The sequence below is a fragment of the Chlamydotis macqueenii genome, chromosome 20 (genome assembly GCF_036417535.1).
Source record: "Chlamydotis macqueenii isolate bChlMac1 chromosome 20, bChlMac1.mat, whole genome shotgun sequence".
Taxonomy (NCBI): domain Eukaryota; kingdom Metazoa; phylum Chordata; class Aves; order Otidiformes; family Otididae; genus Chlamydotis; species Chlamydotis macqueenii.
This window is the reverse complement of record NC_141575.1, coordinates 9,013,196-9,037,499: the sequence shown is the minus strand read 5'-3', so window position 1 is coordinate 9,037,499 and position 24,304 is coordinate 9,013,196. Positions and strand designations below refer to the sequence as shown.

The 24,304-nt window shown below is 46.3% G+C and overlaps 1 protein-coding gene across 2 annotated transcripts in view; it reads left to right on the top strand.

The window, feature by feature from the left end:
• The window catches only part of PAPPA (pappalysin 1), a 181,167-nt gene that overhangs the window by 111,493 nt on the left and 45,370 nt on the right, over positions 1-24,304 (top strand). For both annotated transcript variants that reach the window (XM_086763700.1, XM_086763699.1), the window contains exons 11-13: positions 15,696-15,809; positions 16,226-16,361; positions 20,118-20,331. In XM_086763700.1, the coding sequence (XP_086619826.1) occupies positions 15,696-15,809; positions 16,226-16,361; positions 20,118-20,331 (464 nt within the window). The remainder of the gene's footprint in view (positions 1-15,695; positions 15,810-16,225; positions 16,362-20,117; positions 20,332-24,304) is intronic.

Below are 24,304 nucleotides of genomic sequence, written 5' to 3'. Positions count from 1 at the left end.
GACAGCATCATATTCAGTGCCAAAGAGGACCAGTCAGCGACATTGCACCAGCACAGAAACGTGAGCACCGATGCAGGGTATTTTTACAGTTTGCTTTCTAATCTAGCATACTCTGCAGGTCTTGAAGCAGACGCTGCTCCGCAGCTCTTGTCGACTGCAGGAGGAATTCAGCAGTGAGGGCTGTGCACGCTCTCGGGCTGCTCCTTTCCCTACCGCTCTCGCTGTGAGTTTGTAAACAGCCTTTCCTTGCCATCCGCTGTGTGTGAAATATTATCGGTGTTGATGTTCTGGTTGTGTGGGGTTTTCTACAGCTCTGTTTATTTCTCGGGGCCTTTCTTGTGCTAAAGATTATTGCTGCTAGCACTAAGTCATCAGCTGGTGTGTGCTGCCAAAGACTACAAAAAGGCAGCAGCACTGGGCAGATTTATACTAGCTGAAGGACAGATTCAGGCAGATAAAGGGTTCCCTGGCTGCTCTGTTTGCTGAATACTACATTTTTTTCTGTATTGGAAGTCCCCAGGGAATTATTTGCCTGACTGGTTTGTACCCAGCTAAGATGACCACCTCATTACCAGCAGGAGCCGGTGGGACATGGCCTCCTGACACCAAGTGAAGCACACCTGGGCCTGACAAAATAGGAGTTTAAAAAGCCAACCTGCGGCCTACCCCAACAGTCCCTGTTCTGTTGTCGCTGGTGGAGCTGCATCAGTGAGGAGGCTTGAGTAGGAACGTGCAGTGTGGATTAGGTCACTGTAAACGGCTGGCTGTTCTGTAGGGTTCAAGCAGCCGAAGTCTTGCAATGGCCATAATCAGCACAATGTCCGTGCTCTCGTTGCACACCAATTTTGTTTTGACACAGTTTATGCTGAGTTGAGTGCGTTAGTTGGTATGTTAGTCGCTCTTTCTAATATAGGTTGTACTGAGCATGAAGGATTTGGATATTTTTCTAAAGTGTCCTTTCCATACAGATGTGCTTTTAGAGGAAGCCTCTGACAGGCCTGTTTCAGGAGGATTACTCCATGGCTTGGGTGGGATGAGCAGAGGCAGACTGGTGCAGACTGGCCACAGGAGGCTGGAGATGTCGATTCTCCTTTCCTCTTGCTGGTGGCACTGCTTTTGGAGAACTGATTCATCTGCAGTTTCTCTTTGGACCATTATAACAGAGAATTATAAGAAGGGACTAATGGATTTTTAGGTGGCTTATTAGTGACCTTGTTGCTCCTGTCACAGCAATGTGTGCTGAAGGCTTGGAAGCTGGTGTGTGCATTAGTGATTTTGAAGGGCCAGTCCCCCAGTAGCTACGTCTTCCCATTGCATTTCCACCCAGTTGTGCAGAAGTTGATTAAACCAAATAACCATATATATATATATTTATTTTTTCTTCTCCCTGTGCCATTGTTTGAGCTTGGATTTCCCCTGTACAGAAAAAGCCGCACAGCTCAGGCACAGTTAATCGAAAGGGGACTCTTTCCCGAGGCTGCTGGGCACAAGCAGATCCTGGGATTCGTTTTCATTCCCAGACTGATGAACACACCCTGTTCTCCTCCGGATACCCCACAGGGGCTGCTATGGAGTAAGAAGTTGTGGAAGAGGATTCTTATTACATTTTTCCCACAAACAGAGGCCCCCTCCTGCCCCTGTTACAGTTCCCACAATTGCACTCATCCACGCTCACTGCAACAAATCTATTCTTCCACCAGCAGCAGAAGGATGTCTAGGATTGCAGTATGTCTGAAATTGCCCACAAAAGGAAAAGACGGGAGCACAAAAATATTCTGAACACTAGAAGAAATAACGTAGTAGAGCAACAGCTCCAAGAGTGGTAAGAAAATCCTGTAAGAAAATTGAAGAGAAAAAGATTAAGTTCTCTGCCATGCAGTTTTATTTGTATTTTATAACGTTGAAGATGATTCCCCAAAGACCTAGCAAAGCCAACAAATAGAGTAATCTTGAACGGGAGTGGGAAGAGAGGAAACCTGCAACTTTTAATGGAGAAGCCATTCCTTTCCTTTGGGGTAATCTTGCTGAGAAGAGGGAGGCTGTCTGTCTGTCGGCTCTGCAAGTGGCCCTTTTTGAACTTCCCAATTCGCAGCCAAGTCCTGGTGCTCTTACACGGTAAGAGTTTTGTTGTGGTTGGAGGGATAAAAAAAATCCCAATTTTTAATAAGATGATTTGCTTTGCAAATGTCTTTGTTATTTATAGCAGAGCCAGGCTTTGAACCGCTAATCTCTGGAGGATGAGGGCAGAATCCCACTAAGAAAAGCCATTAATGGAGGAACCATGAGTGATCAGAGACCAGCTCTGGAAAAAGATGAACTGGATACTGTGCACAGGCTGTCGCAAGAGGAATGTAGGTTTGCTGTACGCATCTGAGCTCATTTCCAGTACTGACTGATCCACCAAAAGGCTTCAGCTTAGGTTACAGAGTCTCCAAGTCTAAAGTTAGTCCAAGAGTGTCCAAAACTTCATCTTTTTTTTTTTTTCAGCCTTCCTTGGGATACTACAAACCAGTCAATTTGGTCTTTTGCTTGAAGGCTGGGGAGTTGCATCATGAGTCTGGCCCTGCCCATCAGGCAAGTTCAGACTGAAATGCTCCTCCTTTGGCTTGAGTGATGATATTTTTCATGTTTTTTCAGTGTACAGAGATTAATTAAGCCTAATCGCAGCCGCACTGCTTGGTTTCTGTTCCATTTAATAGAGGTGGAAACCGGAGCACAGAAAGGTAAAGCTACTGTTTAAGGATTAAACCTCAATGTCCTTCAGAGCTGCTGGAGGCACTGGGCATTACTGAGCCTAGACCTCTCCAGGACTAGGAAGTTCAGGATGTCTTGAAAGGGAAATGTCTGTATCTTGGATAAAAAGAGAACTGTTCGGGGCCTGCTGAGAGTGACTGTCATTAAATCTGATTTTAGCTCTTCAGTGGCGTCGCATCATCCCGTTTGTGAATTAATCAGTCTTTATCCTAGCACAGTTTGGCTGTTCATTCCTGGTACAAAAGAACTGGAGAACTGTCCCACCAACTCCTTGCTTTAATGGCTAGAAACCTTGTTTCCCACCTGTTTTGCTGGGAAAGCTGGATTTTGCAACCTTTTTGCCAAAGGACCTCCACTTGTTCTTTTTCACACTTTTGCATTGCTGCTTTGCCTCACTGGAGGAGGTGGTCTGTGCAAAGGGTCCACACCAAGGTGGAGGGATGCTACAAAGATGTGTGGTAACATTGGTGCCATTGATTCTGCTCAGGAATGATCTTGGTGTTCTGCGGAGGTCTCTGAAGCAAAACAAAATGAGAAGTGGAATTTTTAAGTAGGCTGGCGTGAAAAAAGACTCGGTTTCAGAGGAGATGGCTGAGAAAGAATGTTACCCTTAAAGTCAATCCAAAGCTGGCCTGAGAGAAGGGGATGCTGCTCATCACCTGCTAGGACAGACAGTGATTCCCTTCCTCTCACCCCTCCATCCCCACCTCTTCCAGTGCTCCTCTGCTCCTGGCAGCCGTAAACCAGCAGACCCCATGGCTGATGTCGTAGCCTCTGGCTGATTTGTGTAACAGGAGGACAGAGAGAACACAATGAGATGTCAGAGGAGATTCCAAGCAATTTTGCCAAACACTCAAGGGATATTTTTTTCTTTCCACTTCCCTCCCCCCTTAGTTTTTAGAATAATTTTTCAAGAGCACATATGCAAGTCATCTAAGGGAGACAGAACAGTGAGTACCAGGGGCTGGTACACTGTGTTCCCTTTGTGTACTGTACAGAAAAAAGATAAAAGAAACAAAGGGTGATGCAGAGAGCAAAACAGCCATCAGTACTCCCAGAGAGGTTCAGTTTGACCTTTTCAGAGATGAAGGTCAAACCAAAATCCTCAGGTGCCGGAAATTGGTCCCATCTTCCTAGGGCCAGGAGACATTTTCCACTAACGAAATGAGAGCAGAATTCCATGGCATTTGTTGTTACTAGAGGTGAGAAGAAAGGCAGGAAAGGAATATTGTCTTGGGTAATAATGATTATGTGCTTCTTTAGGAAGTAACTTACCATTTTATGGTCATATCAACTGTACACCCAGCCACCCACCCAGATTGCATGCGGTAATAGAAAACAGCTTGGACCCCCCTCCGGCATCAGCGAGCTGGAAAGCCGGACCCACGACAGCAGCGGTGCTCGTTAGCACGCGCTCTTCTGAAAGGAGACCCCCCTCCTCGGCCCTTGCCCCTCAACCTGCCAGTCTCTCTGTCTGCTGCTGCTGCTGGCGAGCCTTTAGATGCAGAGCATGTCCAGCCGCAAGCGTGGGATAGCTCTCCTGCATCCCATCCAAGTTGTTTGTCTTGGGTCCCTCTCCATTCAAAGCAGAATGATTTTGCATAAATGCATCGACACGTCTGCTTTGTTCACGCATGAAGGGTTCCCAGCGTTTCTCATCCCACCCCTGGCCCGGCCGTCTTCTCCCTGCCCCTCTGGCATGTGGCTTCACCACCTTTTGCGTGATTTCCCCATGCAGCAGCAAGGAAACCTGCCCAAAGCGTTGCCAGTCAATCAAGCACGGTTAAAAATACCCAGTTGATTATTTTGGATAGAATTAAAACAAGTGATCGGAAGGAGGGGATGGAAACGAGTGCAAGAGCAAAGCCATAATGGCCTTCACTATGTAATTTGGTTTCATGTTCTGCACAAGAAAACATGTGAAATATGTAAACAGAGCTCTCCAGGATTGTAATGGAGCTACAAAGCCACGGATACACAGGCAGGCAGGGTGCTATTCTTCAGCAGAACGGAATGCCATCCCCAAAACCACACCGTCATTTCTTTAAGCCTGAAAGTAAACTTTCTCATGCCAGGAGCGGAGAATTTATTTTTTCTTTTAACCGAAGGATTGTCTGCACTACTTGTTCGGAGTACTGCAGGCGTGTTAGCCCACATTGTCATGAGAGACCTCGTATTTTGAATGCCAGTGAATTTTAGGGTGTTCATCTTGAGATGTCTGTAAAAGGCATGGTTTTTGGAGGACGGTGCTTACCCATCACTGTCATGAAAGTCTCTCGAGTCAGTCCGTCTGTCCTCACCTGTAAATAAATATCTACTTTAAAAAGAAAAAAAAACAAAACTGGGGACCATTTGGATAAACTCTTTAGCTGCTCTAAATCTCTCCTAAATTGTGCTGCCTTAATTGGAGCCATGAACGTGGAGGAACCACAAATCTGTGCTCATTTTTGGAAATACTGCCTGTAAAGCTGGAGGATCACTGTTTCCTCTGAGGTCATTGCAGTGGTGAATCTGATAAGGAGACGTGATTCACCCATCTGGTGAGTGGGCCCAGCTCCCTCCGCTATCAGCGGGAGCCTCCCCTGGGCCTGGGTTTCCATCATAGCCTCGGGGTCCGGCTGGGAACTGTAATGTGTGCCAGGAAATGGCCATTTGCATGATCAGTGCTATTATCTGCCTGCACAGGACCTACTCACTGGGAGAAGCCCTCATTTCAGGAGAACATCTAGTTCTGCTTAGCCATTTTGGTCACTGGGCAAAAATCCTTACGTTTAGCACTTTGGGCAGTGGATCTTATTTCCCCATTTTTTGGTAATTAACGCTTGCATCATCGCTCTTGGTGAAGACAAGTCTCTTCTCAGAGAGCAGAAGCTGAAGACGAGGGTAGAGATGATCTTTCCACCTTTCTCCATCCAAATAGCTTTGAAAAATCTGCCCTTCTAGCAGAGCAGATGTGTTCCTGGTGCACTGCACGGTGTTTGCACTGTGACTCTTACCTGCTGGGAAAGGAAAGCCTCGCTGTATGGAAATTTAATTGTTTCCTAGGGGTTGTTTCTGGTGAGAAAGGCTGATCCTCAGCAGCTGTAAGTTCCTCCATCCCCTGTGCTCCCAGTCCTCCTCCTGGAGCCTGCTCCTGGCAGGCAGGGAGGCTGAAGGAGCCATGACTTTCCTCTCATAGGCAATACTCATACTTGAATCCCCCCAGTAACTTCTTTTGGGATCAGCTGGGAGTTTCTGTGAACTCCCCTACTAGCTTGGATTAAATGTTCCAAGTGGTCTTTTGGTTTAATTTGTTGGAGTTTGAGGTTTATCAGAGCAACCAGGGCTGTTCTGAGGTTACAGGGACATGACGAGCTTCACCAGACACCTGCAACCAGACCTTTGCTTGGGGGGAGATGTGCACGGGCTGGAGGAGGCAGCTGGCTGCTGCTCTACAGACTCACCCTGGATGGTCCAACCCATTCAGATGGATTTGTTTGTGCTGCAGCGGTTTTGTTACTCTGCAGCTTTAGTGGGAAGAGCCCAGTGAAGCAAGGGGGAGCCTTCTGATTTGCATACCACAGGCCGTGTCTTCAGGTATTAAGAAAAACAAGCCGTGGGGTTTAATCTCCGTTAATTCACGCTGATGTAGCGCTGACTACTTGAATGGGAACCCCAAAAGCTTTGACTGCCAAGGTGTAACCACGGTCGGCTCCCTGGGATGGCTCATGGCAGCTCCCCTCTGTGCCCCTCACCGGGAGCCCCGCCGCAGCCTTCCCTCTCACTGGTAAATCCAGGGCCTCTTCCCAAAGCATCATCTCCCGGGATGTATCCAATTAAGGCCCGCTGACAGCCCAGAGCAGGCTTGGACCCTGAGGACTAGACACATGTGTACGTCTTCATATAGGGAAGGAGAACAATCGGGTGTCGGCTGGCTCATGGGGAGTGTGGTGTGGGAAGCTGAGCAGCTCGGAGGGGAAAAAGGAGCCAGGGAGAGAGGGATTTGCACCCCCAATTATCCTCGCATGTGGAAACGCTGTGTGATGAGGGTTGCGTGTGGTTTACACAGCGTGTTTACATGGTCCATAACCCTAAACAGAGCTGAAAGGCATGACTTTGACTCTGGAAATAAAAGCACTGGAAACCCCTGGTTTTCTGCACATGAGAAAGTTTTGTTCTTTAAACACACAGATGTTTTTAAATGAAAAATCACTCTTTTGACCTTTCCTGAATGTGATCATGTGGTCAGAGCTAACATTAACCACTGCACGGCTGTTTGCTTCAGCCGCAGGCGAAGCTTAGCGAGCAATCTTCAGAGCTCGTGGTGGCACCTGCGACGTCTCCCAGCTCTTGGAAGCCACTCCTGTGCCCCGTCTGCACGTGGGCCGGTTCAGGGGAGGGGTATGTAGGGTCTGCTCCTACCACACTGCAAATGAAAGCATTGTGTTTTTTTCCTCCTTGCTAGTGGAAGAAGATGCGGCTTGGGTTTTTTTTTCCTATTTGTCTCTCTTCCTATCAGAAGTGTTGCCCAAGTGCTTCTAAGCATCTCCACCCACCTCCACCAGTGTGTTACTCTGATGGAGAAATCCTCACCGAGCTGAAGTTCCTTAGGGATTTGATGTTGTTTTTGGGCTTTCCCTAACTAGTTGTGTGCTCCCTTTGTCCAAGCAAATTTACAGGACCAGCTTTGGGAGGGAAGAAGGGGACGTTACCAAGTGGATCGTAATGAGCCCAGTTCTGCTTTGCCTTGCAGGAGGGCCAAGCCGGCAAAAACTACAATGAATCCAGTGAGTCAGATCCACTAATATAATCATAAAAACATATTTAAAATCCTCCTAAAGTGTGACGTGCACTCTGCCTTTGACGGTTTGATTTTCTGATGCCAGCTACTCTCAAATGAAGTGCTTCAGTCAAAGAGACAGAGAAAAAAAAAAAAAAAGAAAAGCTTTTGCTCTGTTCATCAGTGGTAAAAGCTGAGGGATGGGGTTGTTTTCCTTTGCTGCAGCACCCCCACGGCCAGCCTTGGCCCGCGGTTCTGTGCAGGCGTTACTGCAGTGGACTTGGCTGGTTGAAGGCAGGGACGGGCAGTTCGGGAACCCGAGCATGCAGCCAACAATAATGTTCTGGCTACTGTATTTGTTTAACCTCACTCTCCAGTGGATGGATATACAGTCTGTTAAAGCACTTATCAGTCTATAATGCCTTCACGCTTTTGTCAGTGGCGATGTGGAAGTTGTAGGCAGGAGCTTTTGCCGCGGATTGAAAATGTCTTTTAGCTTCGATGAGGCTAGTGCTGGCCGTAGGGTGTTGTTTGGGCGTTCTTTCTTTATGCTGTCTGTCCAGTAGGTTGCATTTGGCTGCTATTTCTCCTGGTAGATGTATTTGTGAACTTGAGCTTAATAACAGAATCCAATTCAGAGCTAATTCTAAGAGTTATGCCTCCTAGGTAAGATCTTGGCAGTGCTGGGGTGGAAGAGGCTGTTGTTTGAGCAGCATTCTTGTATCCTGCTGCTGTGCTGAAGGAACAGCAAATGTCTGGTATGAATAAACACATGGCAAATTGCTCAGTTACACTTTCACATGCTTCATATGAGAGTGTATCCTGTGTTACCGTGCACTTGGAGCCATCGCCTGCATTTGCATCCTCTCAGCATGCTTTGCTGAATGGCAAAAGAGGCAGGGGCACCTACAAACTGCAATCATCAGCTCCAAATGCTGGCGTTTACTTGTGGGCTTGTGCAAAAGTTGGGTTGATTATTAAAGCCCATTAGCATAATTATTTCTTCTTTTTCTCACTCTTTTTCTGTAGTTTCTGGCCCCAGTTCAACTGATGTCTTTGGGGTGATCCTTTGAACCATGCAGAAATCATCTGGTTAGGGTTTGGTTGTAAAATCAGAGCTCCATATTGGTTTTGCCACAGATCCAGCTAGCATCCTAGATATTTTGATTACACCTGGCTGGATGTCAAAGCCAATGTGGGTTTGGGATAGGGCCAGTCAGAACAGATTTACAGTCTTTGCAGGTATACCATGTGAAGTTTACGGCTTGATGTGATTTTGATTTGGACTCACCAGTTTTAAATGAAGTTTGCTTTGAATCTGGAGATAACAGAAATTCAAAGGAAAACTCAAAGAATGCAGGTCTGCATGATTTAAAAATGGAAATATATTGTTTGTACAGACTCTTTGGAAGTGGAATAACTGCATTTTTTGAGAAAGCTGAAGTTAATAACGCACATTGAATACGCATGCAATCTGGGCCATCATCTAATGGAAATCCCTGTAGCTCCTATTCGCTTTCCTGAAACTAAACCAACTTATATGACAAAACAAAGTAGCCCTTGCATCTCCCACTCCTTTCTGAATCACAGCCCTGTGTTACGTCCAGAACTCTACCCAAGGAAATTTCCCTTTGGAATTGAACACTGTCATTTTTACTGTAAAGCAGAGGAATTTATCATCATGTCAGATTGCAAATGAACTATTGATGCTCTGTCCTATCAGCTGTGGTGCTTTCATACCTGGAAAGGTCACTTTCCAATTACTAAAAAAACCCAACCAAACCTTTGGCTGAAGACTGGGCTCTGTGCTAAGAAAGCCGTAGTAATGTGCTAAGTGAATATTAATTCTGCGAGGTCCAGGCACCGTTGGCTGCTCCAGATTCGAAGGGGAAGGAGCTGTGCCGAGACTGGACATAGCAACTGGCAGTGGGGCTTTATTTCGTCCCACAGGAGATGTAAGCTGTTTCCCCATCCCACAGCCAAATCCTGTTCTTCATTACACGGATAAAACTGACAGATGAGATTTCCTCTGACTTCGGAGCCAACTGAATCTGGGAGTAATACAGCATCAGCGTGTTACCCCAGAAGTTTCATCAGCTTCCAGTTGATAAAGCTTTTCTGTTGATCACCTGCCTGCATGCCTTTGGAGCAGGACATACTGCAGTTTTTCATCTTTTGCCATCAGAACCTTTAAGTACCCCAATGAAAACAGACAAAAGCAGAGAAAGAGCCTGAAACTTAGTAATATTGGACACAGAGGATGAGGAGAGGTTGGAGTAGAAGCTGCAGTTTATGAACATCAGAGGTAAGGGAAAGCTGCTGCTGAGGAAGAGGCAGCAGATGAGAAGGTAAGGAGGCTATTGAAGGAGGGAGAACACAACTTTCTCTCATAATCTTATGCTTATAACCTATGCTGCCGAATCTCGGATTTGGTTTTGGTGTCTGGTTTTATTTTTACAACAGGGTGTTTTAAACTCATTGCTAGGGCACATAAAAAATTAATGTATGTACCAGTTTGGAAAAAGTAACTTTGAATGCTTTCCTTAAGTTTTAGAAACCAACCTGAATTGACCCAATGCTGACTGTCATAGTTGGGCAGACAACTGTTGACTCAAATCTTCTGACAGGACAAATCCAGAAAACTAGTGAAGAGAGTAAAGTGTTTCTGACCAGAATCTAGACAAAAACGCAGAGCAGAATTTCTCATGTTGCTTGAATAAGCCTGTGTGTACAATTTCCATCTGAGCTCTGTGGGCTCCTGAGGTTTGAAGTGATCATAGAATTTGGCTGATTTTTGAGGTGTTTGTTGGAACCCAAATGGTGGCCTTTTTAATGGTTCAGCACTCAGTAATGTGGGCAATTTAATTTTTTTTTTCTGTAACTTCAACACAATTCCCAGCCTAAATGAGAAGAACAGTGCAACAGCTTTCAGAACAGATTGGAGATCTGTGCTGCAGTCGGCAAACTGGGTGGTGTCCATGTGGCAGTCAAGCTGCCTTATGATATTGGGCAATAAACAGGCAGGAACCTTTCTGATATTTAGCAATTGCACCATAGTTTCTCATCCTTGGGTAAGATTAACCTTAGGTCTGCAAGAACAATAACATATTTAAGAATAAAAGGTCTGGGTGACTGCCAGCCCCCATGTCTGGCAATGAAGAGAGAAAGTTTTCATCTGTAAGGGATGTGTTAAAATGCTGCTTGTGTCATGGTTGGGATTCTGCGGCATGTGTTGAGTTAAATATAAATAACATTCTGCAGAGCAGTTGCCTAAAAATTGTAGATTAATTTGGTTTCATTATTATGGTTGAAATCTATTCTTTAGCTGGATCTTCAAACAACAGAACATGTCCTGTTTGTGCCTCCGCGGGTTTCGTTTTGGTCTGTGAATATTTCCTTGCACTTGTACAACCTCGCTTAGGGTGTTGTGTGCTCCTCGAGTAGATGAGGGTTTTACCAACAGATCCTGTTCCTGCTTGTCCTGAGGTTGCTGTTCTGCAGAGGGGACAGAGTATAGCCCATCTTGTCCCAGCAACCCGCAGCGTTGTCTGCTCAGTGCAGAAGTGGCAGCGGCACAGTCTGTAGCAGGAGGGAGGAAGGCAGAGGCACGATCACCACTTCCAGCCTTCTCCTCCAGAAGGAGATTGCTCGCTCCTGCCTGATAGACGAGCGCTTGCCATGTCCCTTCACAGCCCTACTTAGCTTGAAGACATGGTCTGGAGGAAGCCCCGCCATGGGATAACAGATGGGATTTTGGGAGCAGACAGATCTGGAGATTTGCTCTGTTTCCAGCCGCCTGCGGGCATGCAGACAGGCACGTCAGCTCCAGCCGCGTCGCCAGCCGAGTGCCAGAGCTGAGTAGGGCAGCATCCTAGTTTAAATAGCAGCTTTGCCTGTCTGCATTTAGAATTATTTTGATGTTACAATGTGAGAGACGAGAATTACCAGTGTGTGCAAAGCCCATGGTGTCTGGCTGTGTTTGCTCGATGGGAAGAACAGAGTAGGATGGCATCTGTTGGTATTTAACCTACTCCTGTGGGGAGGTGTAGCCTTCACACATCTACGTGCATGTTTGTCCCTTCTCTTTGTAACATCTGAGCACCTTTTTGTGGCTGAGGGCTTTTCCCTTCAAGATATCTGTGTGACATGGAGGAATATCATCCTTATCTTATCGTCCATGCCTCAGGCCTGGAGAAGCCAAGGAGGTCGTAATGGGACCATGCACTGGGCGCAATCAGGCTGAGACCCTGTCCAGTGCCCAGTCCGCAGGATCGGTGATCCTTAACCTGTAGTTTGTCTGCAACAGGAGCCGATCAGCACAACTTAATGTTGCCTGGACTCATGGGATGGCTGGGAATCATTCACAAGTGTGCCTTCCAAAATGGGCTCTTGAGCAAGTTTCCCCGGATTACCTTGAAGGAAAACGTTATGAGGAAATGGAGTTGATTGCAATAGTCAATGCGTTTTAGATGTGGCAATGAACTAAGCGCTCCCAATGTATCACTTTTCCCATTCTGCTGACACATTCCTCGGTCCCCTTGAGTAAGAGGAGGAAAACAGGAGAGGCGGTTTGAAGAACATGTTGTCCCTGTGATTGACAAGAGGTTGTATAAATCAGTCAAAGGGAATCCTCCAGGCATTCCCTCCTGTGGGAAGATCCCACGGCGCTCTCTGGCCTTGTTCGTTCTGTCTCTCGATGTTTGTGTATGAAACGTGTGGGTGGGAGACGAGCTGGATTAGAACCTCTGAGAGGAACAGACATCAGCTCTTTTAATGGAAAGCAGCTTCCTAGGGAGGGGGATGACATGGGCTTCCAGTAAGTAGATACAAATAGTGCCCGAATACTTTGGAGCAGATCCTAAGCTTCCATGGATCCCAGTTGCTGTGGGGGTCTGAGAAGCTGGATGAGTCCCAGTGAGTGAGGTTTTGAGTCCTGTCATTTTTCAAAGCAAATACTTCAGTATTTGGTAACACCCCAAAATAAGAAGTACATCCATCCCTTCTTCCCTCCACAGCTGTCAGGTGCTTTAGCCGCTGTTTTGCATCACTGTAGCAAACCGGAGGATGTTAGGAAATAATTTATTTCTCATAACCATGAATCCCTATGAGTTTGTAGCCATGAGGAGAGATGATGCTGTCTCCCAGGCCATTGGAACGTGTAGCTTAAAAGTGATGGTACTGCAGCAGCAAGTGCCTTCGCACTGCTGCCGTCTTGCAGGGAAGCCTTAAAAGCAGATGTGTGAAAGACTTTCCCAGCAAATGGTTCTCAGACTTTGCAGTTTTCATGTGACACTCAATAACTGAGTAGAATTGAAAAGGGGATGTGTTTAAGGGGCCTACAGGAAAGACGGGGAAAGACTGTTCAGTAGGGCCTGTTGCGATAGGACAAGGGGTGATGGTTTTAAAACAGAGGGAGGTAAATTCAGATCAGACATTAGGAAAAAAATTTTTACACTGAGGGTTGTAGAGCACTGGCCCAGGTTGCCCAGAGAGGTGGTGGATGCCCCATCCCTGGAAACATTCCAGGCCAGGTTGGCCGGGGCTCTGAGCAACCTGATCTGGTTGGAGATGTCCCTGCTCCTTGTAGGGGGGTTGGACTGGATGGCTTTGAAGGTTCCTTCCAACCCAAACCCTTCTATGATTCTATGATTTACCATGTGCACTAGAGCCTCTTGAGCTGGTGGAGCCTGTAGGTGATCGGGACCATTTATCCCAGCAGATTGTTATTACAAAATCTTAAAGAACATTTTTTTTTGCCATCAGCTGAGTTTGCTAGGTAGCAGCTAGTGTAGAAGAGGTTTTTGTAGCCACTCTAATGATGTGTCTGTTCAACTTTTCCGGCGCTTCTCAATGATACTCTTCTCCTAAAAGAACTTTTTACCCCAGTGCTGCTTGGAAACACTTGTCTGAGTAGTGATGGATCAGCCTCAGCCAGAGGAAGCTTATCTGACCTGTTCAAACCAGACCAGTCTACCCAGTCCTCACACTGCAGTTGCAGATGTCTCAAACACAGGCTTTTTATGCCATGTTACGATTTTTGCTCATATTCTCAGGCAGAAGCAGAAAGTGCTAGAGTTCACACACACACACACAAATCAAACAAGGCATTTAAAAGTTATCAGAGGTTTCCAGCCCACCTCAGCAGGGGTTTATTTTGGGTTTGGTTCAAACTTTTGGTGAAGGTCTGGGTGATTTCTTAGTACAGGTTTTCACTCATCCATTAAGTGGCACTCAAAAGGCACCCGACATCAGTACTTCTGTTTCTCTCCACTGCCTTTTTGGCCCAATCGAGCAGGAGGAGATGTAAGAGTCAGAACAAAATTGTATAAAAGTAATGAGAGTTTTGTTCATGTCAAAGAGCTCTCTGACCATATAAATTGCAGATGTGGGTAAGATAAATTCCCTAGCTGGAGAGGTATTAAAATAAAAACCATGCTCCCAACGAGAGACAGGCTGCTGAAAATGCAAGAAGGGAGAATTGCGAAACGGTACATGTCGAATTGCTGGCCTGGATTTCAAATGCCAGAGATAGTTTATGTAAAGCCTTGCTCTGCTGTAAAATGTAACACTATCCACTGGCTAGCCTCAATGAAGCTTGGTCCCAGTTGTTTTAAAAAATAAATAAACTAAAAATCTTCTTCCAGCCCATTAAAGCTGATTTATGTTTTGCCCATAGATTCCTCTGTGCTGGATCTTGAGGGACTCAGATTATGGAAGTGATTACCTCACTCTTAGCCAATCTGGTTTCTCATTCCCAGGCATCCTAGGCTCGCTTTGCATTGCCCAGGCTTTGCCTGCTGAGACCAAGAGGCCAGTCCCACGTGGAATTATCAAGTGGGCATAGGATTTTGAAAGGTTAAAAACATCTCTGTTAATTGTCTTGTTTCACTTTGGGGTTTTCTTTTTATTTTAATGATCAGGGAAATTGCTTACTGGAACAGCTTTACTGATGGCACATCACCACCTGATTGCTCAGTTCAGGCTGTGGTCTTAGAAAGAAATCTGATGCTGTCCCCAAGAGTACATGGCTCCAGTTAGCACCTAGCACAGGTGGTCTGTAGGGTCAGTCCTGGGCTCTCCTGCAGTTACCACAACTGTGGTCTGGCCTCTGGGTTACGCTTGTAGCTCCATTGCCACTGTACTGTGTGGCCACAAGGAAGTCCCTCTGTCCCCGTGACTCTAGTAATGGCAGTCACTGAGCTCACCAAAGCGTTGTGAATCTTAACAGGTACCCTACAGATGCGCCAAGAGCCTCACCTGGAAGCATCCTTCTAATGCAGTTGTAACCTTTGGCATGGTGGGCATTTTCTTTGTCATGTTTGTTGGAGGATTGAAGGCTATGGTCATGCACGTTTCTTTTTCGAAGTGACTTCACTGAGCGTTGTGGTTTCAGCGTAAATTCCACCATTTCTTGCAGCTTCATTCTCACATCTTGCATCCTGATAGCACTGCAAGGCTCTCTAGTACTTCAATTCAAGCATTTACTTCTTTGAGCTGTTCATCCATGTTCATCTACTTGTTCTTTATTGAAAAGAGCAGCTTGTTTATAATCCCTCTGCTGCCTGCCATGGGAAGCGCTGTAGGTGTAGGGAGAAGGTGATTCCACTTGCAGAAACTGGTTAACAAACCAAGAAACTAGTTTAGAGTCATAGAAAAGAGTCATAGCATAGAATAGTTTGCTTGAATTGGGTTGTAGAGCCAGACCTTTCCTGGCTACACTTGCTTCCAAGTTCACAGAGCCATCTGTGGCTTCCCTGGGGTTACAGGAACGTGCAGGTTTAAGTAGGACATTGCTTGGGTACTGTGCAGAGCATCTGCAGGCTGTCTGTGCTGGGAGTTGGTGTGTTCAGAAGTGATCGTCACTTTGATTCTAGTGGGAAGAGTTGTGGTCTGTTTGGGTGGGAGCAAAGTTGTTCTGATTGCTGTCAAATTGAGAGGAAACTGCTGGCTGCCATCCAGCTGCTGTGAGTCTTTTAACTCCTTTTCATGTTTCAGTTTTTCTTATTGAAGGGGAAGAACTGGAAACTTAACTTGTGAATAATATTATGGTATTTAGAAACATCATTATTGTCTATGATTTTATTCCAGCAGTGCACCTGGACTTTTTCCCCGACTTGAAACAGCCATAATCCTTCCTTACTGTCCTCTACATCTGTTATGGTGTTTCTTTTTTCTCCCACAGATGTGTCGCACCAAGGTGATTGACTTGAACGATGGCATCTCTCAGTACGCCTGGTACCCCTGCACGGCCAACTTCCAGTACTCCCACATGACCCAGACGGTTTTCTGGCTGAAGGTAGGAAGTGCACATGTCATTCAGAAGTCTCCTCTTTGCCTGCATGTATAAAGTTTCTCAAACAGGCAAAATATCGTGGGACGGCCTTCCCAGGGCCAAGCTGCTTCTTTCTTTGAAGTATGTTTGGTGCAAAATAGCAAAACAAACCCTCTGAACACTGTCTAGAGAGGCAGTGGTAAAGTCCCCTCCTGTGACAAGGCTATTGAGTTTCTGAGAGGCTACAGCCTCCAGCTGCAGAGCTGTTTGACTCCAGTTTATCTAGTTTGTGTAGGAGAGATGGGAAGAGAAGACTTCTGTGTGACCTGAGATGGGAATTGTTATTTTAAAAGTCCTGCACTTACTCCTGGGTTTGTTTTTTTTTTTAAAGCCCACTACAGTTCTCTACCTCAGCCTTTGTGGGGCTTTTCTTTTCCCAGGCGTATTTTTCCCAGCCTATGGTAGCTGCGGCAGTCCTAGTGCACTTGGTCACTGATGGGACCTATTACCTGGATCAGAAGCAGGAGACCATCGGTGTGCAGCTGTTCGACACCAAAGAGCAAAGCCATGATCTTGGTAAGACTGTATTTTATTAAACTCCCTCTTTATTGCTTTCTTAATCTGATGGTACCCCCATTCACAAACTGGCCAATACTCCCACTCAGTTTTTGGAGGATCGGATAAAAAAAAGTTCTTGCTTAATGCTCCAAGACCTGAGTTTCATTAGAGTTTGTTGAAAATGATGCATCATTTTATACAGGTATTTTTCCATACCTGTGTTCCGAAGTGATTAGTTCCTCTTTAGTCATGAAAATAAGCGCTATTTCATTGCTACATGCACAGCACCTCCCTGGAGAGACGTTGACGGTGATATGGATGAACTGCTGGTAGCAGGGAGTGGGGGACCTGCACCAGCTGGTGCAGCACGCACTTCTGCTTCGCAAGGTGGGGTTGGGCGGACATCTAGTCCTGCTTGCAGGGAGGCTTTCACTGCTATTTAATGGCCAAAATTTTTCATGCAAAGTGTTTCAGGATTGATGAAGGTCTAACATCAGGGCCCTTGCAGGTTGCTTGCATGGCCTCAAGCAGATGTGCCTGGCAGGCTGTGAACCTGCTAGTTGTGTTGAAGAGCCAGGAGAGACCATTTTATTCTTGACCCTGGACACAGGTCCCTGAACATGGGAAAGCTGTGTCTGCTGCATTGATTCTGCCCGTGTTTAAGCTCCAGGATGAAGGAGCTCACCTTAGCTCCCAACTCCCTGTCAGGGTTGGACTTGCATAATCTCTTTCCAGCTGCCCCCTGCCCTTTTTTCCACTGGGAAGAAAGCTGGCCATGTCGTCCCGAGAGCGGTTTTTAAGGAAACATAACCCCTTTCCTCCAGCTTTCTGTTTTACCGTAACTTTGCAATTTTGACAAGCTGAAACTCAAATGAACTCCCTGCTAGTGATGAGAAGAAGGGACACACACAAGTAACAGGTGTTGGATAACTATCCAGGACAATGTATAATTTGGTGGGGTATGGAGGTAAAGAATTAAAGTATTTGTGATGTCTATTGTCCAAGGACAAACTGAAATTCATAACAAGTTGTGCAGATTGAGTCAGGATAGCTCCCAGAGCCCATGCTTTGGTCTTCTCCTCCTTTCGCAAAACAGTGGCACATAGTTCTTTCCCTCTGAGAAATAAATGATCAAGACACAAGCATGCCAACAAATACTTAATGCAGCGTTTTATAGAGAGACAGACAGATTGTGAGAGAAAGAGGAGCAAAGAGGAAACCGAGGGTGAGGTTTTGAAATCCTTGATGAAGTTGCAACATGAGTTTGGCATGGCTCAGACTGACGCCTGGAGATCTTCACAGCTGAAATGCTGCCTTCATCACGGCAAAGCCCCTCTGACCTTTTCAGAGGAGGCTGGCCTGGAGCGGAGGAGAGGTGTAGGTGGGCTCCCCAGGAGTTCTCACTCAGAGCTCTCAGTCCCTGTTTGGTCAGAGTCCCAGGTGTGGCATTAAGTCCTTTTCCTGGATATTGCATTTGGTGTGTGTGAATTATCACTGTGGCAAGCTAGGAACTGCAGCTGAGGTGCAAACTTTGGCATGCACTGGGTGCAGGATTGGCTGCAGATGGTCAGTCTTAAGCAGAAGTCAGTGACAAATGAAAAGTACATCCAGAAGTACGCAGCAATAATTTAAAGCTTCACCAGTCCTCAAAGTTTTAACCATGTGGACTCCCAGAACATAATGAGGAGCTTTTTCTGAGTCTCGGTAGGAGATGGAACGTTTGGGATGCCAAACACCTCAGTGCTGTTTGTTCAGAGCTGTTGTAGATGCTGGGTTCAGCTGCTGGGTACTTTGCAAGAGCTACTGAGCATCAAATAGGTGGATATTCATATTAGATATTAGGAAAAAAAAATTTACAATGAGGGTTGTAGAACAGTGGCCCAGGTTGCCCAGAGAGGTGGTGGATGCCCCATCCCTGGAAACATTCCAGGCCAGGTTGGACGGGGCTCTGAGCAACCTGATCTGGTTGGAGATGTCCCTGCTCCTGGCAGGGGGGTTGGACTGGATGATCTTTGAAGGTCCCTTCCAATGCAAAACTATTCTCTGATTCTATGATATGGAGCTACAGAAACAAGGGCAAGCCTGGAGACAGATGTAACTCCCCTGCCGTGGGCACCTGTGCTATCTGGAGTGGTTTTTTGCTAATGAAGGCAGGTTAGTTAAATTAACCTGACCTCTTCAGCCCCCATTTACCTTGTCGGGGTCAGAAAGCACCAGCAACTGCAGCAGAGCTCTGAGGGTCTGTTTTGTTGTGGACACCACCTGAGTGCGAGGAATGAAATTGAAGTGAATAAACAGCTTCATACCATAAGGTCTTTCTTGGCTTTCTATCAGAGAAGGCAGAAACTTCCAAGGAATTTGGGAACCCGGGATTTCGAGTATTAACTGCACCTGTTTGTAAGTGAGAAACGTGCACCGTTCCACAAGGAGCTGATATCAAAAGACCTGTGGGAGGCAAGGAGACAGGGAGGTTATTCCAAGGTCAGGTAAAGACCAAAACAAAAAGAAGTTTGCTTTGTATTTTATTTTTTTTTAATTATAGGAAGATTTTTTTAAAGTAGAGGGTGGGAGATAGATGTTTAGAGAGAGTGGTCAGAAGTCTGTTTTAATTCACAGGAAATCACTTTCTAAGGAGAAAAATGAAAACTTTTTATTCCTTCCCTTTTGAGTCAAGAAATCCAAACTGGGGAAAAAAAAAATAATATAAATCCCTGAGCCAGTTAAACATGCAAATAGAATTTATTTTATTTTCAAATTCGTAAGTGTATCAGAGTAGCCAAAGGGCCTGGGCCAAAGCCGTTGCTGGGGGAGCTCCAGTGAAGCGAGTGTAGCTGGAGCCAAGCTGATCCTCGGAGCGATGCCACGGAGCCGCGGAGGCAGGGCTCTGCAGTCAGCCGTCAGGCTGTGAATCTCAATTAATGAATTTTGAGGCCAGGGGACAGCTGTCTGTCCTTTGAGTTACCCCTGAGATGGATTTGGCCCATTTGAATTCAGGGAATTTCTTCCCAGCTATCACTGAGTGCCTTCTCTACTGAGGAAAAGGAATTAAGAAGCCTCCTTGTCACCTTTCTGGTGCTTCTGTGCACCATGACCTCTTGAGACACCTTTATTTTCCTGAGACACAATTTTTTTTTTTTTTTTTATCAAATGAGACCACCTGTAAATTCCTTCATGAGTCCATCAGCCTCGTTTCTCTCTCCAGGGCCATCTTTGCCTTTTTTATCAAAGAGCAAAACACCCTAAGGCTGAAAACCATCAAAAACCATCAAAACTGGGCCGCTTTGGCGTAGAGCTCACGCAAAAAACAGTTTTACGCTAAGTGCTAATGACATGCACAGCTACAAACAAGCCACTGGTGCTCTGCCTGTGGTGCACAAAGCCACCCAGCCTGCCAGCACCATTTGATGCGCGGTATAAAGGCCCCAACTGTCCTCTCAGACCGGTTTCACAGTAGTGCAACTCTCTTTCCTCCGTGATGGTTGCTCCTGATTTAACAGAGCACAATAGAAATGTAGCTGTGGTCTAAAGAAACGGCTCTGAGAGCTTGCCGTGCTCACTGAGAGAATGGCAGCCTTTCTTCAGCTGTCTGGAGGGATATGCTTCTCGGCTAAGCCCTCCGGAGTGATTTGGGAAGCCCCTCCAGGCAGCTTACCATAACTTTTCAGCTCTATGGGGGCCATTCCTATGGGTGAAATGCTTCTGAAGTGCCCACGGCTTCGGGAAGTGATTGTGTTAAGTCTGACCCTTCCTCTGATCTTGTCTCTCCTCTGGCAGGTGTCCACGTCCTGAGCTGCAGGAACAATCCCCTGATTATCCCCGTCATCCATGACCTCAGTCACCCTTTTTATCACACCCAGGCTGTACTCATTAGCTTCAGCTCCCAGTTTGTGGCCATCTCCGGGGTGGCCCTGCGTTCCTTCCACAACTTCGACCCCATCACCATCAGCAGCTGCCAGCGAGGACAGACCTACAGCCCGGCGGAGCAGAGGTGAGCCTGTCAGCTTGCTTCCTTCTGCCTCGCCGCCCGCCTGCGCCGGGGGTTAAGAGGAGGCAGGAGGGGCACGGCGGCTGAACCCTGCTGACCCTTTTGTGTGGCTGGTAAAAAACCGCAGTGTTCTCATTGATCAGGATGGATGGGACGTTTAACCCGCATGGGATACTGTTAGTGAATTATTTCCTCTTCCTTTCTCCTCCCTCCTTTATCCTAGGCTTGGAATTGGGGCCAGTTAACTCTCCATACATTCCCCAGTACGGCATCGTTTTCGCCACTCACACGCGGGCTTCAATCTAAAACGCTTTGTGCCACCGAAGTGCTACAGGGACCTCCCACGGAAGCGGTCGCATGGAGACAAAGTGATGCTTGTGCCTCGGCGGGGCCGGATCCTGCAAGGTGCTTGGCCTCGTGCGGCCACAGCATTCGTGGGGTTTTTATGGCTGGGGAAGGGACCTCAGTACCTCTCTGGATCCGGCCCGCGTTCTGAAAAGCTCTGTGGGACCCCCCAGGATGAAAGGTTTATGGCTACCGTTTTATTCTGGTTGTTATTACAGACACATCAATAGATCACCACCAACCCCTCTCAGTCTCTGCTTTACAGCATCCCACAGAGATTGTGACCTTTCGTGGCCTCTGGTGCGGCAGCTTCACGGATCCTTTCAGCCAGGCAGTGAAAAGAAGAAGGGAGAATTTAGCAAAACCCCTGAAAGAGTATTTTTTTTTTTGCCTTTGTGAATGCAAAGTTGTGAGCAGTCGCCATACCATAGCGGCAGCGATAGTAAAACGAGTTGCATATCCCAGCAAACCTCTGCTCAGCCTCCTAAGCAAGCTGTCAGGGTTTTTGATAACGTTCTGGCTTGTTTTTAGGACCTGCTTTTATTCCAGCAAAGGTGGGAGGATGAGAAGGGGGCGAGGGAAGGGAAAATGAAATTTTTTTAAAAAGGAGCATATCTATAGCTAAATCAATCCAGTACGTGTGTTCTGACCTAGATTCAAGGAGTCTGATCATTCTGTGCAATAGGTTGTATAAATTCAGAGGCCCAAAGACAGCGGGATCAAGTTTCGGATGAGAAGTCTCGTTGGGGAAGTTTGGCTAAATCCCAGTGCAGGAGCGGGACGGAAAAAGAGCGAGGCAGACCCACTGGAAGGGCCGGTGAGGAACGACAGGGAGCTCGAGAGGGCTGGGACGCAGGACCGCGTTCCTCCCTCTCCGGTTTTCAGTAGGAATCGAACCATTTGTTCACTTATGAAATTAGAAATGCTCTGTGTTTAGAAAGTTATTTCCTTAATAAAAAATGCATTGCCCGTAGGCACAGCCTCAGCGAGCCCCTACAGCCCAGCAAAGTGACCTTTAGAAATCTCCTGAAGAAGAATCTCCCATCATTTGCTGCTTCTTTTTCTTCTTGCTTTTGGTTTGGGTTTGTTTTTTTTTTTGCATTGCTTTGTTTTCGTGGTATACTGAACCATCTCAGCCCCTTCCTCTCAAAAACTTCCATTGGAGCCTTGCCCGTTCAAAGTAACGTTGTAGGTCTCGCGGGTTACAACGCTGGATTGATCAGAAAGTTTCCCCTGTCAGTCAAGGAGCTAGGAACCCTCAGAAATAAAGCCCTGATCCAAAGCCAGTTGAAATCAGTGGGATTTTTTCTGTTGATGACAGTGCTATAGTGGAAAATCTCCGATTTGCCTTGCGGTGCAATCAGTTTGGGTGACCTTGTATGCTTGCTTCTTCTGCACAAGCAACTCTAAACGGTTCAAGGATCCAAGGTGTAGGGAAAGTTGTGCATTGCGTTATGCAGCCAGGAAATAGGTGATGCCTTTGCTGTCACTGCCATCTCTTTCCTTTGTTACCCAATCCAGGAAGAACACAGAAAGAGGGATTTTTAAAAATTTATTCTTAACCTGTTCAGAACCTGGATGTGAGTTTTCTTCCTCCTGTGCTCATGGTCTCCCCATCCTTTTGAGAGCCAGTCCTATGCTGCTCATCCTTCCCTTCTTCCTTTTCCCCACTGATTGCATTTGCCTAATATGATTTTTAAAATATTTATTTAAATTTTAAAGGAACTTTCCTTCTTATGTGTATGCATCAATTTTACTGCTTTCATTTTCCTTAGATCAACACAGATTTTTTTTTTTTTGCCTGCTTTTTGGCTTCTCTCTACAAGAGATATTATTTCTTTCTCTTCAAGGAGAATTATTTTGGTTGGAGAGGATTTATAGCCAGATACAGACACTTTAGGCAAGGGTACAAATTTTAAATATGTGAAGGAAAAGAAATATATCGACCTTTAAAAGTTAAAACAGCTTTTATTTTGAGGGTGGATGGATCACTCCCATGGGTTAGTGACAACTTAATAACTGAAAATAAAACATGCGCTCACTCTTCTTCCTTAAAATATGTATTTCAGTTAATATTTTAGGAGAGAAAAAGGAGCGTAAATGCAAAAGTCCCATTGAACTTTACAGGTAGTTGTTCTCAGTCATCGTTAGCTCGTTTGAAAATCCATTCTATCCCTCTGAAGACATTTATAGAGGTTTTGGAAAAAAAAAACAAAACAAAACACTTTTTCCAGTTGTTGGCTTTTCTGCTGCAGGCAGGCTCTTTTTTGTTTTCAGCAAAATTTTACCTCACTGCTGGAGATGTGCTGTAAAAACGACACGCTTTGTTTTCACACTGCATCCTTAGACCAACTATAATGGCCCAGTTAGCTCTTCTCTTGCGCTTTATAGCTCAGATTATGATACTTTTATTGTTTCCTATTTAGCCTTGCAGAGCAGACGGTGCAATGGAGTGTGCAGAAGCGGAGGTGTCGTTTCCCACCCCGCAGTCACTCGAGCAGCAAGGAAGCCTGGTGCACTGGGGCTGCCTTTGACAGAGGTTCCTCAGAAATGGGGTTTTTGTCCTTTTCTCTGTGTGGGAAATGTCAGCTGAGGGTCTCCCATCCCTGGCAAAAGGCAGTCCTTGTCCACTGCTTTCCCTCGGCGGCATTTCCCTGCCACCTTCACAAGACCGGTCCCCCGCTCCATCCCACCTTTCCTGTAATCCTGTGAACACCCAGGTAGACACCCCAGTTCAGCTCAAAATTGTGGGTTTCAGGTGTTTCCAGCTTTCTTATCCTCCATTAACTCAATTATTATAATGACGATTAGCCTCCCCACCGCTGGAGCGGGCTCTGGCTGCCCACAGCTCTCAGGTGTGCGTGCCCCACTTGTGCAGCTCCTTGTGCTTTCTAGTTCATCTAGTGAAAAGATTGTCCTTTTCTTTGGTTAAATCTTGATTTAAACTCATTGTTACGCCGGCAAAATTGCTTCTGCAGGGGAGGTTTTGGGTTTACCTTCCCCCATAAGTGTGCACATCTGGGTGCTTGACAGCTGGAGGGAGCACCACTGTAGACCAAGACCCACTCCTGGCCAAAATGCCATCGCCTGTCCTCGCCCCGGCCTCTGCGGAGAGCCCTTCACCCTCCGCTGCCCCAAACAAGCCCCGGAGAGACAGAGCCCACTCCAGCTCTTCTCTTTGTCTTGTTCTCTCCTGCTGTCAGCTTCCCCAGGAAGAAATGATGAAGATAAATCTTCAGCAGCAGAACAAATGCAACCGCTCTTTATAACTACAGTTATTTTTTTTCCTTTTTATAAGGGGAGGGGGAAAGGGTCTCCTCATCTCTTTTTTTTCTTGTGATTTAGTGCAGCTTTCTCTTTCCCGATTCAGCTGCCTTTCCCCTGCCCTGCATTCTGTCATTAAGCGCATTCTCTGTCAGCTCACTTCTGGTGAAATTAATGAATTTCTCACAGAACTGTTAATCATAGAAGCTTTGGTCCGTGACATGTGTTATAATTCAATGGGTTTTTAACCTTCACCCCATTTTGGTAATTGGCAAACGGCATCATTTGGCTTTTATTAAAGTGGAAGGCGATGCGTTTTCGTTGTTTCCCTGGACAGACTCTGGCAGGGAAACGTGTGGGGCTGCGA